We start from the raw sequence: 18,689 nt of genomic DNA on the forward strand, positions 1-18,689 counted from the left end.
GTACAAACAAATAAGGCAAACAATCTTTAAAATAGGATTGATTTGAATACGTCGATGTTGTGCGCAAGCGCAGTTTCTCTCCTTTACGCATACAAGTAGCCCCTGCGACCGTTGCGGAAACCCCAAATGATACTAAACTGAGTTATTTTTGTCGTTGGGGATGAAGACGAATGGCGGAATCGATTTCACGTTTGAACAGTTGGAATAAAGGAGTTCAGCTGCTTTTGTAAATATATTTTAATAAAATAAGTTCCCTAGGCGTTCGTTTTGTTTTGTCTACGTGAATCAGTCCGCTTGCTAGCTAATCAGCTAGCTAAATAGCTTGCTAGCCAATGTTAACTTGGCGTACGTCGTTTTTTTTTTGTTTTGGTAAGCTAGGAGGCCATTTTGAGGCCTTGTGAAATCAACGAGTACTTCACGTCTGTTCTTTCCTTTTCAGTGACATCTTTTTGTATTTTTCTCTTCGAGGAGCGTGTAAGTTGGATATCTGGACTTCGGTTGCATTATCATTGGACTGGATTGCCTGGTGACCGATACATGGTTATTGGTCATTGACCATTTGGACTTTTCTGTCATTCGTTCAAGGGACTTTAAACGAAACCTGACGCCAACTGAGCTCTCTACAATTGCTTTCTTGGAACTGTTAACGTGACGGACAGTTGAGCAACGACATTTCATTGTATAAAAAATTGGGACATTTTTACTTTGCGGTGCTTCATCCTGAAAGCATCGTATGGACTTTGGTCACGAATGCTTCTGGAAGATAATTTGTTGTCATGGCATTGATTGTGACGAACTGAAAAAGAATTTATCCAAGATACAAATGACAAGGTGTCTTGGCCATTGCGTTAGATAGGTAGTTGAACATATCAGTGGTGAATACACACGCTAATATTTTTCTTTGCATTTGTTGATTTTACACCAGTTTTGTTTATTGTTGGCTGGGTAGAGAGCTAACTGCGGGTAGCAAGCTAGCATTACCTTGCCACCCTCATATTTTGGCCATGTTTGAGGCCGAGATTAGCAGTTAGCGAAATGGGGAACCCGTAAGGGTTGGTTGCTAGTGCATTAGCTTGCATAGCTAATCGACAGGTTTTGTGTGCTTTTAGCATTGAATGCAGGTTGTTTAGCAAGTTATTAGGACCATTCAAACAAACTCCATCTTCGGGAAATAAGTGACATCTGTTTTTGTTTGGTAAATCGATAGCGAGGAACTCTTCCAACATGTCGTGTGTTCATTACAAATTTTCATCAAAGCTTAACTATGACACGGTCACATTTGATGGCCTTCATATCACGTTGAGTGATTTGAAAAGACAGATCATGGGTCGGGAAAAACTGAAGGCTGCTGACTGCGACTTACAGATTACCAACGCGCAGACGAAAGAAGGTAAGATACTGAATCAAAGAAATGATAAACTAATTGTTACATTTGGCATAAACAAGCTCGCTAACGCTGCCATTGACATCATCGCTAGCCTGTACTTGGCTAACCAGCGTTAGCTAATGGTGACAACAGCTTGGACCTACATTTACATTTTCGGTCTCAACGCAACCTCTGATGGCAAAGGTTGACTATCTTCTTCCAAAGTGTCAGGATTTAGCTAGCTGCATTAATTGGTGTCGGTATAAGCTGATCACATTATCCTTCCGTGAATAAAATGACATTTAAAAAGGGTTGAATCAGCGGTAATGTGATGGCACGTGGGTGTAGTTACATCAGTCTGAACTAGCTCTGCCAGCTAGCTGTAATGGCTACTGCTAGCTTGCTAACTGGCTATGTTCAGACAAGGCAATATACTCTGACCGCCATTACAGAGTGTGCTAGCTAAATATGAAACGTCATCTTGATTGAGAACTCAGTTACTCGATTTGATCTTGAATAATGCCACGTGTTCTATATAAACAAAACATATAGAGATGACAGTGCACAATGGCTTTCCATTTGTTCAGTTTAATATGAACTATCAAGACTTTATAATCTGGTTGCTAACGAACGCCAATGAACTCCTAGACCCCTAGTAGAAATACTTTTGGGTGTTAGGCCCTGACAGGTGGCTTCAGCTATAATGTAATGGTAACACAGGTGGCCCTCTCCATATCATGAACAGTCGTTTTTTATCGTAGTTAAACCTTCATGTACCTTATCGTTAACTAAGAACAGCCTAATTGTATGTTGCTTTACTACATATCTCACAGCTATATTGAATTGTTTTTTTATTAAATCCTTATTTTTCAGAGTACACGGATGATGGAGCATTCATATCAAAAAATTCTTCAGTCATCATTAGACGAATCCCAATTGGTGGTGTCAAAGCAACAAGCAAAACTTTTGTTATGTAAGTTTAAACGTCAACACACCTACCTCATAATGTCACACATATTAAGTATTTTGCGAACACTTCACTGTAAGTGGTGTTAAAAATGCTACTGGAAGCTGTGGTATATTTTTCTCTTTATGAATGCAAAGTTAGTCATTTGTTTTTTTGTTTGTTCTCACCATAGTGATCGATCAGAACCTCCAAGTGGACCATCAAAAGCAGTATGTAAAAAAACACTCCCTTTTGTTCAATTCACAAACTGCACTTTACACACACGCGCACACACACACACACACATACACACACACACACACACTGTTGTTCTTGAACAAATAATACACTAGTTTCATTGACAGTATAAACTTAGCCCATTTTAACCCAGTACCACGATGTGGTGTGTGGTGGTAGGGTTTTATAACATTGTAATGTTTTGAAATGATGTTTTTTATCATTTTTTGAACATAATCCAGTAATATGTAAAGTGTTAAAGTGCATGTCATTGCACTGTATTTCACATTGAAACCCAGGTTTAATTGAATTCTGTTGTACAGAATTATGTATTTGATCATTCAAATTCTGATGGTTATTGAACATGGCATGTTCAGTCTGTCTGTCTTTGAAGTGCTACATTTGTAAAACTTTATTTTTTTTAGTTCTCCCCCCCCCCCCCCCCCCCCCCGTTTTAAATAAAAGTTGTGTTTTGCCTTTAATTTCTCTTTGTATTACATAGCTCAATGTCTGACTTTCCATGTTTGAAGACTTTGATTATGATAAGGGACAAATATCTTTCATATGCCTGTTTCTGTTCTCAACTGTATGCTAAATGGATTAGGAGCAACAAAGGCTCACACCTCCTAAAACGCTTGACGTTGTTTCCTTAATCTCAAACAACTAGGGTGATGACTAAGCATTGTGCGCTTATTGTTGAAGCATTGATTGAAATTCAATCTTTTTTTCTCAACACGAAATCACACTTGAAACTGGAATCATTTATTTCTTAGTTCATAGGAAAGGACCAACATTAGTTGTTCATCATAAAAATAATTAATTAGTGTCTTCTTTTCCTAAATCCTGTTCAAATGTGTTCATTCATAATCTTAATTCCCCTATTTATTTGTCCTTAAAGGATGCTGATTTTATTCTGTATCTTGCAGCAGTAGTGCTTATTAACCATTGGACAAAGACACATACTAACATGTTAAATGATCTGCATATGGGTGTGGTATACTTTTAGAATCAGGAAGATGCCTAATCCTCCGGTATAATTTTGTTTGTGTGCATGTAGTGTTATATTACTGTGTGTCAAAGCACACCACTTGTAGTTAGACGTTGATTCTGACAGTAGACCTGACTGATAAGTAATGCAGATGTTGTGAAAATGTGTATGTCTTGGTACATTGTGGAAGTTAAATGATTTGGTAGTCATTTCTTCTTTCTGAAAAGATTTAAATAGGATTTTACATATAGCACAAGCCCCTTAGTTTTGAAATATTGCATATTTGAGAGGAATTTTGCCAACAATTTTAATTGCAGGGGTGGTCTATATTTGCATTTTCTTGCTCTTGATTTAAAACTGCACTTGACTGGGTGCTTGTAATTTAACAAAATATGTTTTTTTTCAAAACCATATGCCACTAATATATCTGCCGTTGTCGCACTGTTGGTTTACTTGTGGGACATTTATACTTGATCCCTGATAAAGGGATGGTCTGATTTTTTTACTGACATAACCTTGCTCACATAGCTGATGCATCGCAGTTAATAACTTGCTGAGCTATGGATTTTTGTACCATGGGTATTTGACAAGTGTACTGTTTACACAAGCTGATCGGTTTCAGTGCTGTGTATGATGATGAACACAACTTTTGTCAATAAAATACCTCTGTAACATAACTGGATACCTCTTGCAAGGCCCTGTGTGTTCACTGGTGAGAGCCTTATCTGATCTGGCAGCATATTCACTATAATGTCTGGCAGGCAACCATGTTAGTTTTCTTGTAACCAGTTCAATGGAAAGTTCTGTTTAGATACTCCAGTATTTATCAAGCAGCTGGTCCTAACTAATGCCAATGTAATGTTTAACATTGATTAATCAGCCTCTGTATGACCATAGAAGAGTAAGAGTTTGGAAAAATTCAGGTAGTTTCTCTGCCAGACAGAAATATGTGTTCGTCTTCAACGTTAACTGTTTTTTTTTGTCCTTTTTTTTTTTTTCCTGTAACATACACACTCTATACCACTGTTACATTTTAGGTGCTAAGGTCACTTGAATACCTCTTAGAGTGTGTTCTTTTCTGCCTCAGTTTTGGATGGCCAGTGTCTGCTAGTGGGGCGACATTCAACCTAGTTCCTTATTGCAGCAGTAAACTTGTTTTGTCTTCTAATTTTTCCACAAACAGATGATTGATGATTCTCCTGGCAGCATTTCATTGGCCCAGCTCTCAAAGGTATACCAACACTGTCCTTTGTCACTGTCTTTAAAATTCTATCTAATGCAGTATTTTTTGGATATGTCTGCCCATGAGTTATTTCAATTAATTTTCTAAAATATCAATTTTGTTTTGATTTGTGTGTTGATTTTATACTAATTGCAATTTGTGAAATTTGCTTAAAGGTTTCATGGTTGGGCATATCCCCCTAAAGTGTTCTGTTAACAATATGTGTGGCAATTCACTGTGTTCCATACAATGTTTTTTGTGTCGAATCTCTACTTGTGTGGTTCAACATGTAATGTGGTAACATTGTAGTGACCATATCTTTGACTTGAAGTAGGGTGAATGTATACCTGCAGTAGAGAGGTGCCGGTCAAAGCCTAATGTAGCGGAGGAAATGTAGCAGCAAACTTAAAATCAGATGATAAAGGCATCTTTTTGCCAAAATGTTGGACTAATTATGCACTGAAGTTGAAATATGTGGAACCATTTCTTCTGCTACAAGCTGTTGTAATCATGCATCCAACTGTGCCGGTGTGCTTTTTAAGGAACTTCACTAACAAAATATTTCACAATGATTGAAAGCACACCCGTAGAATGTTTGTGCCTCTGTAAATGTGAAAAGGAAACTGATCAGCAAGAGTGTGTATAATTTTATTCCACAGTAACTCCAATAGTTTGACCACATTTGCTCATTTAACAGGTGAAAAATGGGTTGCCTCCTGTTGCTGATCAGTTTCCATTGAAATGCTGTGTTAATTATCAGTCAGTGTTTTGCCTTTGTGCATGCCTTGTCCTGTAAAGAGTCAGCTCATGTGCCTGCTGCTATGGAGGGGAGTACCCTTAAAGCCTTGCATTTACCAAGCCAAGTCCTGGGGCTAGAAGATGGGAGCTTATTTTTCTAATTCCAACGGCCCCCTGCCCCTGCCCCCGCCCCCCCCCGTTTTCATATGTATATTTTTATTCCATTGTCCCTCCTTCAAGATGTTTGAGATTCGCCCCTACAGTTGTATTTCTTGGTGTGAAGCAGACTTTTTTTCCGGAGCATTTTTATATTTTTTTCCTCCATCTTTTTTTTTTTACCAAGACCAAGTTGAGCCTTACGTAAAGGACTTGCATCACTACTGATCATTTTGATTGCGTAACAAAATGTTTACTTTATCTGAATAATTCAGCATACATTTGACAGACGTCTACTTCTTTTCGCTTTGTATCATGGACGTTTTAGATCACATCACTGTCCTCTTGTCCTTCTATCAGTGCCATATTGAAATGGATTATTTGTGTTACTTATTATAGATATGTCTAACATCATTGCATCATGGGCTTATTTTGTATTTTTAACAATTGTGATTTTTATTTGCTCAGTGTAGAACCTTTTGGGGGAAAATTATCAATACATACTTAAGCTCCTGTAATGACATTTTTTTTTTATTATTATTATTTATTTATTTTTATACATAAGTTATTTGGTGTGTTGGTGAATAAACAGCTTGACCATTTTGCTCCTTTCATGTATGCGTGGAAGTCTGCAGAAGTCTGTTAAATGCCAGATCTCTTAGACCCTGGGCAATACTGGGTGGGATGAGCATAGTGAGTGCCTTATGAAGAAAGTGTGCATTCCTGACATGAGTGTGCCAACTGTTCATTTGGATGCAACCAATGGCGGTCCTTCGTTTTGTCACACCATTGGCTTTGCCAAAAAAAGTCTGTAAACAGCACATTTTAGGCTTAATGTAAAATTGTCACTCATTCCTTATAGTGTTGCAGTTGTTGAACCCCACAGTTACTCTCTAGTGTAGGTGTTGTAACTAACCAAAGATGTACTTTTAATGGAAACTTTATGTAAGTGCACATAATCTGCTAGTTTGAACGGGCTAACAGACAACACTGACATGCATGATTGCTGTCTTTGACAAACCAAATTGAAGGCTTAAGGTACTCCCCATCCACTTACCTTTGGAGAGCAACGTTCATGGAAATGGCAACCCGCTACTCTTTACAGGATATGCAAGGCGTGCATTTCAGGGCTTCTGTGCCTGTAGATTCTTAATGCCATGACCATTTTGTCTATAAAAACATTACCTGTTAAACAGACCGCCAATCTTGCTGAGGCGAATGCATCCGAGGAAGACAAAATTAGAGCTATGATGTCACAGTCCAATCATGACTATGATCCTATACAGTAAGTATTTTTTTTCTCAGAAACGTTCAACTGGTTTGCATATGACAAGCAGACAGTATAACATAAACTTTGTTCGACCAGTTACATGAAGAAGCTTGTGGGACCTCCGCCTCCAAACTACACCTGTTTTAGATGTGGGAAAAATGGACACTACATACGGAACTGTCCGACAAACGGGGTAAGTGGGTTTTCTTTACATTCCCTTTTATCTCGTCACCATCCTGTCTCTCTCAGTAATATTGAGTTAGGTAGTGCTGTGCATGTTCTAAACCATGTCTGTGTTACCCCTAAATGCTGCAGTGTGTCCCATGTTTCAGCTTACCCTGGGAAGTAATCATTTATCTTGTCATTGTGCCAGCAGGACAAAAGCTTTGAGGCTCCACAAAGGATCAAAAAGAGCACAGGAATACCTCGAAGCTTTATGATGGAGGTGGATGACCCGAGCATGAAGGGAGCTATGCTAACCAACACAGGACGCTATGCTATCCCCACCATAGATGCGTAAGAGAATATTTAAATTGTGACCCCTTTGGTTATTTCATGTTTTCATGTTTATTTTAAATACCACAAAACACTGAAGTGGGGGTGTATCTAAGAACTTGTTCACATTGCCAACCCAAATCAGTTTTTTTTTTTGCCATATCCAGATTGTGGCCAGATTGATTTTTTTGATTGTTTGGACAACAAAAAAAGCACATCTGTTTTTGCAAATCTGATCCACCACATTTGGAGGTTCGAAAAGGGTTTCCAATCAGATGTCTACTGTCTGGACTCACAACGCGACACACAATGACAATGTCACTGAATGTCAAATCCTGAGTGACTGGAATAGTGGAATTCCTGCTGCTACTAGCAGAGCGCCTAAAAACTTATATGGTTTCATTGCTTCTATTTGAGAGTGCGATGCTATGTAGTGTCGTCGTTACCACAGCAACCCATGCAGATTGATTGGTGATGTCTTGACACGCATCCAATCTGATCACTTGCAAATAACAGTGCGTCAGTTTGTCTCAAGATCTGATTTTGAGAAACAAATCCGATTTGCCTGTAGTCTGGGCATTGATATCTGTGTACAAGGTACAAGACAATTGTAGCTGTCTGTTTTTAATCATTCTTCTGTCACTGTACTCTAGGGAGGCCTATGCTATTGGGAAGAAGGAGAAGCCTCCATTCCTCCCTCAGGAGCAGTCCTCATCCTCAGAGGAAGAGGACCCTGTTCCTGATGAACTGCTGTGCCTCCTCTGCAAAGACCTCATGACCGATGCAGTCGTAATCCCCTGCTGCGGAAACAGCTACTGTGACGATTGTGAGTCCCCTCAGTTCAGCTTTGCTTAACCACGTGATAAGGTTGTGCGTGTTCTGTTAATGTATTGATTGAATACTTCTCTTTTTGTGTTCCTCTGCTGCTGCTACGGCCAGGTATCCGTACTTCCTTGCTGGAGTCAGAAGAGCACACGTGTCCTACTTGTAACCAGTCTGACGTCTCCCCAGATGCCTTAATTGCCAACAAGTTCTTACGCCAAGTAAGACGCTTGAGTGAATCAGGCAGCTGAATATATCAAATCATCAATATCTTTCACAGTTGGGTCGGCAAAAACGTAAGATTATTAACATTTTACATGACTTGTCACGTTTTCCCTCGCTAGGCGGTGAACAACTTCAAAAATGAGACTGGTTACACCAAGCGGATCCGTAAGGCCAATCAGGCATCTGCCATGGCACAGGCTCCCCAGCCCCGTCTTCAGCGCCCCGTCCAGGCTGTCCGGCCCCCCGCCTCCCGTCAGCAGGACCCCCTGATGGCCAACATGCCCCGGCCCGCAGCAGCTATTACCCCTCCCCAAGCTCCACCAGCGGCCACTGCACCCGCACCCTCGGCTGTCACCCAGCAGGCTTCCGACCCCCCCCTCCATCCAGTACCAACCCCTTAGAGAGCAGTAGCGCGCCACCTAGAACAGGCAGCTACAGCCCAACAGTGTCCTCTCCACCGCGTGCCGTCAAGCTGGAGGACAACCAAGCACCAAAGTAAGTATAGTTCAGACTTCCTTTACCCACTTCGGTCTTGCCAATAAGTAATGTTTAGGTTGTGTAGACTTGACAATTATTCTCCTTTTTTTTTTTTTACTTCGTTGTGAAAGTAATTGGATTTTTTCATTTTCCAGGGAGTCAGACCCTACGGCACCAGGCCCATCTGTGACTGTCTCAACAGATCAATCAGGTCCACCGCCTCTCATTCCGAAGGTGAGTGTCTGTACTACACCATGTTGGTATAGGATGATTCTGTTAACTCGATCTTGTTGATTGATAACTCCCATGTTCTGTCTGTAGGGATTCCAGGTTCAAGTGCTTGGACCACCACACCAGCTTGGTCCACCACACCAGCTTGGTCAACCACACCAGCTTGGACCACCACACCAGCTTGGCCACTCTATGCAGAGATCAGGTGAGATTACAACACGGCCCATACATACATAATAATGATTATTAAGAACTTGAAATATTAGTCTGACATTCAACACTGATCTTCTCACAGGCCACCCACCCCACCCAGGACCACCGGGTAGATCTAGTGGTCCGAGACCCAGTGGTCGACCAGGATGGGATCCGTAAGTGAAGATGTCATTTATTTATAACTTTATCGCTCTGCAAATTATTCCAGTATCACGCTAATCCATTGTATGTCTTACAGCTCTTCTGGCAGAGGAAGGATGCACGGTGACCGTCCCCCACGCTCTCAGGGACCACCTCTGCAGCCCCCACCTGTGCAGCAGCCACCACCGCAGCATCATCAGCAGCCACCACTGCAGCCTCCTCCTGTGGGTCCTCATGTGTATGGGGTTGCTCCTCCAGCCCTCTATGCCCCACCACAGCATCCCATCCCTCAGCCACCAAATGTGGTCCCTCCGCCATACTCCTTGCCGTACAACGCCAGCCCGCAGCCTGCACCCAGTTTCAATGTGCCCCCTCCTGGGTATCCTCCAGCTTTGCCTAATGTTGTCGCTCCCTGGGTGCCACCTGGCACCCAGCCTCCTGTAGCCAACCCTGTGCCACCAACACCATTCCTGTCCAGGGAGGAGTTCTACAGGCAGCAGCGTAGGCTTAAAGAGGAGTGAGTGCATTTTTAATGAACCTGCCATATGAAGAGTGATGTGTCAAATATCTTTAGTTAAAATTAATTTCTGAAATTCATCTCTATTTTGTGACCTTCGTGACTTGGCTTGTTGATTTGTTGTTGCAAATGCTTTTCCTGTATTTTAACCGTCAAGTTTTCTCGTCCCTGTTTTTGGTGAATAGTACGCAATGTCGATTCCCTACCAGGGAGAAGTCAAAATTGGAAAAATTCACCAACGACTTTGCCAAGGAGCTGCTGGAATATAGAAAGATTCAAAAGGAGAGGAGACGGTCCTATTCTAGGTTAGTATGTCAATTTAAGCATTATTGTGTGCTATGCTATGATTGTCGAGTATCATAGGACACATTTTGATCACTTTCTTCTCTTCACAGGTCCAGGTCTCCTTATAGAGGCTCATCCTACAGCGGCTCTTCCTACAGCTATTCAAAGTCCCGCTCTCGGTCCCGTTCCAGGTCTCGATCGTACTCGAGATCAATCAGCCGCTCCCGCTCTCGTTCACGCTCTCGCTCTTATTCCCGTTCGCCTTACCCCCGCCGTGCAAGGGCCCGTAGCCGTAGCTATCGCTCCAGGTCTCGATCACATGGCTACCGCCGCTCCCGATCCCGTTCCCCCTCTTTCAAAGGTCGAGACAGTGGGCCAGTGAGTAGTGCACCCTACCGCTCACGCTCCAGGTCACCTCCATACAGGAGCCACAGCCCAAACAAGAAACAGGGTCCTCCCCCACTCCTTGACCTTGACCGTGAGCGCAAATTCACAGGACGGTACAGAGACCCGGTCCCATTTGACCTCAAAGCCTTCTACGGCCGAGAGGTAGATATGTCTGACCCCTATGAGCGGGAAAGGTATAAGCAGTGGGAGAGGGAATATCGTGAGTGGTATGAAAAGTATGGTAAGTCCTACCATAATGCCCCAGCTGACCAGCCCCGAGAGCCCCGAGAACCCAGAGAGCCCCGAGAACCCCGAGAACCCCGAGAGCCCCGAGGCCGGGCACCCTTAGTTACCAGGGAGCCATACACCCCTGAGCGTTTGCCCTTGATGCGTCAAAGAGACACTTCTCCCTATACACGGGGGCGTAGAGATGACTATTCTCCCCCTCCCCAGAGCCATGGAAGCGGTGGAAGTTCTAGAAGTCGCAACCCAGCGCTCACATACCAGGAGAGGTGTGCTGAGAAATATGGAGTAGCTGGTGGTCCGAGCATTCCTGGACCTGGACCCAGCAGAGGAAGCAGTAGCAAAGATCCCCTAAAAGCACCCAAAGAAAGAGAGCCTTCCAACAGCAGTTCAGCTGCCGACCCCAAAGGCCTAAAACACAAGAAGCACAGGAAGAAGAGGAAGGGTGACGACTGTGATCTGTTTGGCCACTCTGACTCCATGGACGACAATAGAAAAGATGATCGCAAAGGGGATGGTCCCCTGATGGCCTCCAGTCGCGATGATGCCACTCCAGTCAGAGACGAACCCATGGACGGCGCTGCAGTTCCTTACAAAAGCACCTCAGACAAGGAGAGGAAAGAGAAGACAAAGGGAAAAGTTGAGAAGGTGAAGCGTAAGGCTGACAACAGTGCCTCAAAGAAAGAAACAAGCGGAAAGACTACCAAGTCCTCCAGAGACAGGGAGGTAGACACGGAGCGTGATGCCAAGACCTCTTCGCTTGAGCCTCCTTTCAAACGAACCAAGGAAGACCTGTCTCATAAGGCAGAGGCCATTAAGCCATCCACCCCTCTGAAAGAAGAGAAGGCAATGTTGGCTCGCAAAGTGCCAAGACAAGCAAAGCACCATCAAGAGACTAAACAGGTCAAAGAGGAACCAAAAGCCAAGAAGGATCTGGTAAAAGACTCAGCTAAACCAGAGAAAGGTCTTACCAAAGAGGTTAAGTCAAAGAGGGATGTTGAAAAAGCCATCAAGACTGAGGAGAAGCCATTTATCAAGGCAGCGGATATCAAGCAAGAAAAGAGGAGGAGAAAAGATGATTCAAGTGCAGGGAAAGAGCTTGATTTGCCCACGATTAAGTCCCCAAGAGTAGATGTTCCTGAGATGGCCAAGGGGTCCCCAAAACCTAAAATTAAAGCAGAGACTGAGAAGCCACCAGAGAAGCTAAAGCCTGCTATCCCACCTCTGATGGACATTAAACCAGGGCCTCTGAGAAAGATCAAGATCAACCGTGAGATTGGCAAAAGGATCAGCACAGACACGGCGCCCTCGCCTGAACACAGAGATGAAGCCCCAAAGAGCCGACCCGATAAGACGAGGGGAAAGATGCGCCGAAGAGTTCAGGCTACTGACGGCTCAGGTTCAATCCTGGTGGACTACACAAGGTAAGGAAACAAAAAAAAATGATCATATATCTGAATTCTGTGAATGACTACTTTGTCATTTGCTTATTAAATCAACAGCTTATGAAGTCATTGCTTTTCTGCTGATATATAAAAACGACTTGAAATGTGCTGAATCAAATTTGAATCCTATAGTGTCTTGGAACTTTAAGACAAAGACAAAATTAATTTTGAGGAAAGATTTTTTTTTTTGTCCTAACATCAGGTTTTGTGTGTCATTCACAGCACTAGCTCAACTGGAGGTAGTCCCATCAAGAGGCTGGAGGAGAAGGCTGATTTGAGAAAGACTGTAGTCAAGACCCTTGAAGAATACACCAATGATAGCACCACGGCTGCAGAGGATGAGATTGTCTTGATCCAAGTGCCACGCTCCAAGTGGGAGAAGGAAGACTACGAATCAGAGGAAGATGAGTCCAAGGGAACAGAATTGAACCGCAATGGCAGCCATTCTGGATCGGATGCCCCACAGAAGGCACTCGCTAGTACCACTGTGAAGGTAAATGATCAGGCATCTCCCCCTGCAGAGAAGGCTTCCACCTCTTCTAAGGAAGGCCAGATGGAAGTCAAGCCTGGTAAAGACTCCACACCTTCAGACAAGGAGAGAGAGGAGAAAAAGGAAACTGAGAAAGAAAGGGAGAGGGAAAAAGACAAAGACAAAGATAAAGACAGGGAAAAAGACAAAGAGCGGGAAAGAGACCGTGAACGGGAAAGGGACAGGGAGCGGGAAAGAGAGCGAGAGAAAGATTGGGAACGAGGGCGTGAGCGAGAGAGGGAGAGAGAGCGCCCTGCCTCTGACCGTGAGCCTTCAGAGAAAAGAAAACCCGTCGGGTCCAACGGTGACCGAGAACGCACCCAGGAGCGAAGCAGTGACCATGGCAGTGAAAAGGGCTCATCCTCTTCTACCCAGTCTTCCTTCCGGGACCGACAGTCAGAGAGGCCTGATCCAGCCTCCCGCAAGCTTACCAGCAGGGACCACAGCACTGCCTCCTCCGCTGAACGCAGGCCTGACCACCGGTCCAGTGGTAGGGACCACTCCGATACCAAACCCAAAGACGGCAAGCCCAGAGAGCCCATTAGGAGGAGGGAGTCCCCACCTCCCACTTCAAAAGGAAGGGATCGGGAGGCTCACACTGATGCGGCCAAGCGCCCCTCCACCAATGAGGCTCACAGTTTTGAGCCGACGGATAGACGGCAGCACCAGAGTGCGCCTGATTCAAAGCGCGCCGCGCCTGAGGAACACAGAACAGAGCGTCCAGTGAGTAGAGAGGGGGTCGCAAGGCACGTGGACAGTCGGCCCAACCGGGAACGGGAGCACAGTGGACACCGGACCCCTGAAAACAAGATGTCTTCACCCGAAGCCCGGGCTGATGGTGGAAGAGGTGCCGCCACGTCACGTGTGGAGAGGGACCACCCCAAAGTCAAGCCCCTGTCGGCCCGCTCCGCACGTCTTCCGTCCGACCTAGGCCGTGAAACGGACGAGGCGGCTTTTGTGCCGGACTACAGTGAGAGTGAAAGCGAGGCCTCGGACACCGAGAGCAGGGCCGAGGCCAGGGGAAGAGACCGTGACGGCGACAGCAGTGCCTCACCCAGCCACAGTCAGAGCCAGAGCCCAGCCGGCAGCAACGCACGCAGCAGCAGTGCAAGCTCCACCGGCAGCCAGGACAACAAAAAGAAAAAGGACAAGAAGGAGAAAGAGAAGAAAGAGAAGAAGAAGCATAAGAAACACAAGAAACACAAAAAGCATAAGAAGCACGGCGACAACGAGTTGGACTTGGAGCAGAAGGGACAGAAACATAAGCATAAGAAAAAGAAGTCTAAAAAGAGCAAGGACAAAGACAAAGATGAGAAAGAGAGAGCAGATGACCAGAAGGAGGATAAAGTATCTGTATGAGAATATTCAGGTTGAGCCTTGGACATTATCAACATAATTTTTTTCCCCCTTAAATGTGGGTGTAAATATGCAGACTATTTTTCCCTCTTGCAAGGACTACTGCTCTGCTCAACATTTTTTTCAGGACTTGGGGGATCACCAACTTAATCTTTGACCATGCTCATCTTGAATGCAGTTATTAAGAAGATTACTACTTGAATGATTAAGAATGATGCGTTCTCTTAGACACCTAGGGCTCCCTACAAATGACTGTTTTTATTTTGTTTTATGTATTTATTTTGTTTTCCTCAATTTTCAATGAATTTGGTTCCAATCCCAAACACCATCAAACGTTTAGAACAATATGTTGTAGAGGAAGCACTTTAGAGATGTGAAAAATGAATGTTACTGCCTTGGTGCAGCAGATATCCTTGCCCTTTTGTACCTCATATCTTGCATAGTCTATTTGAAATAGAAATTGTATCATAATTATGCCATTATGAATGCATTCATACTTGCGTAACTGGATAGTGATCTTTTCGCATCGGGCACATAATGATAAGGGTGTGGGCTGATTTTTGCACTGTGAATATTTCCTCTACTCTGAAAACAAAAAATTATTTTATTTTACATAGCCTTCACATTTAATTTAATTTAGCTGTTGATGTTTTTGAGGGATCTTTCTTTTTTTTCAGTTTTGAAGGTAATAAAGTTTTTTTGCAGCAAATTAAAACTTCCCTTTGTGTCAATTTATTTATGTACTACACAATAGAGCCTCCAATTTCATTTGAGTCTACATCCAAAATTGTCTAAAATGGTTAAACAAATGATATCAATTGAAACTACTAGGAGAAAAGATTGAGTTAAAGTAATAAGTATGCATTAATGTATTTCCAAAAACAAGCCAATATTTTTGTTGAATTAAAGTGTATCCACAAAAATTGGGTAAGGAGCAAAGGAAAGGGTGCATAAACTCCTCTGGATTATTCTCGATCAGCAACTACAAATGAGACTCTCACACTAGGGTGGTGGACCACCGATTACATGAAGTAGAGAAGTCCCAAACCAGTCCCTCCAGGATTATGTAATGTGTGTGTGTGAGATTGATTTGTCAACAGAATGACCCCTCTTAAACCCAACATATTCTAAAAAAAACATTAATGTGAGAAAATAAAATAAACAGATCCCAGACAGTGGAGTGCAGTGGAGACATAAAAACATTTTAGACACGTCACCTGATTGCACAATTTCTGAGAACTTTCACAACCATGCTAATGGCCATTTCATCCATGCTGGAATGTTACTGAAATTAATTGAAGTAAAATGTCTTGGCTTGAAACTGAACCCAAAACCACATGTTCTTGTGAATATATTCAAAACAGTAATCATGAGTAATTCTGCACTATTGCTCAAAGGAAAGGAAACTGAACAGAGCACATGATCATTCAGAATTTGTTGAGCATTCCTGGCCTATTTTGAGATTGTATTCACTCAAGTTACCCTTCACCTATACATACATTTAGAAACGGGCTCTTGTTTTGAAATGCTGTCTTTTCAAGGCTAACGGATAAATAAACAGTTGGACGCAACAATGTGCGTTAAGTTTAATATCAGGTTTGAACACCGTTTGCAGTTCCACAACTGAATACAAGTCATAAAAAATATGTGAGTAGTTAATTTAACCTTTAATGAGATAACGGTTATAGACCCAGCTATGTAGTGAACGTCAATACATTTTTTTCGTAATACCAAGCTAACTACAGTGGTCGTCAGTCCATCACACACCTGACACCAAACGACTGCGGCATTAAGCACTGGCAGTGGCTGGAGACACTGCATAACTTTGGCATAAACTTTCTGAAACTTTATAGGTAAGAAAATGCAGCGTCGCAAAAACATAGGGTAAATTGATCAGTTTGCGTTGAATTCGAGACGGTCGATTCTACGTCAACATCGGTCCTGCAAGGTTAAGGATGACTTTAAACAGTAGATGGCGCGTTGAGCAATTTTAAACCAATACAATTCCAGAAAGTGGTAATTTTGTCAGTATGAACACCAGCAGTGATGTGTTGCATCACAGTAGCCTACAGTTACATCATTTAGTTTGCAGCTCAAATAAATGTAATTGTACCGTGGCCTACTTTTTAAAAAGTGCAGTAGGTATTTTGTTGTGAAGAATATTTAAATGCTTAGACCTAGTTCTACAACATTTATCTGAAGGATAATAGTTGGCAATTATTACCGTGACGTCTTGTATGTTGATACTCTATTTAAGGTGTTTTTTCCCCTGGGGGGTAGGCTATTGTTTATCATGACTCCAAAAGTATTTTCATTTTCGACTACCATATGTACGAAACCTTAATGTTGATCTAGTTATTTCAAAATTAGTCTTCACACTAGTTTAAGCCAGGTCAATCGGCCATGTAATAAAACCCCAGAAACACTTGAAACATAAGCTAGGTTACCACCACAACGGCAATACGAACACACTAACAGCAAGTCAACATGTAAGGTTTACGAAACATCATAGTTGAAGAAGAGAATTACAAAAAGTAAAACTAAACTTAAAAATCCTTAAAAAAAATTAAACTTTTCTGAGCGCTATCCTGTGGAAGTCTGTCACTTGACTGGTCATTTTTCCTCTTACCACGAGAGGGTGTGTGGCTACCACTTGGATAGGGTGAAAACCACAGACATGCTTTTAGTGACGTTTTAAAAACGGTATAGAACAAGTTTTCGTTTTTGTACAAATCAGTAATATTATCGAAATGCGCCATTAATGTACTAGGCAATATCAGCACATGTTTCGATTCTACATAAAGCAGTCGTAATTTCGTTTGACCGACATTTTAACCAACAATTATAAATGCATCGAATAGTTGACCACTGTTCTAACTTGCATTCAGGAAATATCTAGGAAATAGATTAGGCATTTTCCATAGTAGCCTGTCCCCTAAAGCAGCATAGTATCATAGCTGGATTGTTGAGGAAACCACCGTTGGCATGGTGAGCCTGGCAAGGTTTTAGCTATCTTCAAGGTTTTATTTTCTCTTTGTCTTCAATTCAAGTTCGTTATATATACGGATTTAATAACCAGCTTCGAAACGTGGTGCTTTAATCTGGTGAAATTTGGGTTTTATAGGTTAAGCTTTATTACCTTAGATACTGAGGGGCCCGTGACCTGAGAGCAACGCCTAGACTGTTGGCAGCTATCCTACATGCACATGCTGTAGTCTTCATAACCCGGATAGTCTGAAAATGTCACTGAACAGACTTGGATTCGGAGTCGGCAAGGGGTAGCTACGACTTTCAATTACAAGCTGTACATTTGTCTAAATTCAAATATCCATTATATGTGTGCATGGTTCTCTTAATTTTTCCATGTAAAGGTGGCCAAAGCGTGGCAATTATTCTGTTCTTTTACATAACATGGGTTTACCATGTTAAAGGAAATAGTATTCCATCATAATAGGCTGCCTATTTTAAGCCATTCTTGCCTTATTTGAAAAGACCTATATGTTTCTCTATTTAAAGTAAAAGATGTTCCTTTCAGTTTCATAAGAGACAAAAAAAGAAGAAGAGCATCACTTTAATGGAGAGGACACCCAGGATGTTTGCTCCCCACCTATCGACATTTTCATCTGCTTCCAGCCTCCCCCTTCAGCCGTATCGGGCACTCCTCTGTGCCACTGCCTGTATGCTGAGACTGACAGAGTATGCTAGTCAGCTGAAGCCTGCCTTCTCTCTGCCCCCACTCTGCCAGTCTTGTCTGGTCGGCTGCCTGCCAGGTAAGGACATTTACGCACCTTTCCAATGCACAGACTGTGGGACCCTGTCGCTGCAAAGGACAAATAAGGGGTATGACATTGTATCCCCTCTACCACCCCCCCACCTTACATTTTGCCATCTCTTTGGGTTTGGTATTGTGCTGTGGATGTGGTTGGAGCTTTGATTGTAGGCTAGTGTGGTGGTTTTGGTGTGATCACATGGATAAATAATGGGAAATGCCTGCTTACTGGAGGGGTAGAGATGCTGCGTTGTCTGTGTTAGTATTTGAAGACTGCAATCCAACAACTCATACAACTCTTTTTTTTCTCTGCGTTTGTTTACTTGTTTTGTGTTGTTTTTAACGGATGACTGTCTGAGATGTTCCACCAGGTAGGACCATAAACGGAGAGGGAAGGTTGTGCCATCACTGTTTTATGGTCAGCTCCATAAATTATGTCATCGTGGTTATGTTTGTGTTTACGTTTGGCACCCGTCAGTGGAGAATAGTTGCAATAGCTTTGGTACTTATATGACTGTGTGGTCAGTGTGACAGAATCAAATTGTGTCATCTTTACAAAATATCTTATATATTGTTGTGTGTGTCCATATTACTGTTTGATTCAGTGGTACATACTAATCTATCATGAAAA

The 18,689-nt window shown here is 42.7% G+C and overlaps 1 protein-coding gene across 1 annotated transcript; it reads left to right on the forward strand.

Moving 5' to 3' along the window:
- Positions 1 to 74: 74 nt before the first annotated feature.
- On the forward strand, positions 75 to 15,004 carry LOC122129263 (E3 ubiquitin-protein ligase RBBP6-like). Its single transcript, XM_042704252.1, is given in 18 exon segments — positions 75 to 1,390; positions 2,240 to 2,339; positions 2,506 to 2,542; positions 4,721 to 4,768; positions 6,850 to 6,938; positions 7,020 to 7,116; positions 7,297 to 7,439; positions 8,072 to 8,244; positions 8,358 to 8,461; positions 8,585 to 8,834; positions 8,837 to 8,960; positions 9,098 to 9,176; positions 9,264 to 9,378; positions 9,469 to 9,541; positions 9,625 to 10,044; positions 10,230 to 10,349; positions 10,440 to 12,383; positions 12,627 to 15,004. Coding segments are annotated over 18 exon segments (5,748 nt in total). The 5' UTR covers positions 75 to 1,224; the 3' UTR covers positions 14,293 to 15,004.
- Positions 15,005 to 18,689: the final 3,685 nt, after the last annotated feature.

The sequence above is a fragment of the Clupea harengus genome, unplaced genomic scaffold (assembly GCF_900700415.2).
Source record: "Clupea harengus unplaced genomic scaffold, Ch_v2.0.2, whole genome shotgun sequence".
In the NCBI taxonomy this organism is placed as follows: Eukaryota; Metazoa; Chordata; class Actinopteri; order Clupeiformes; family Clupeidae; genus Clupea; species Clupea harengus.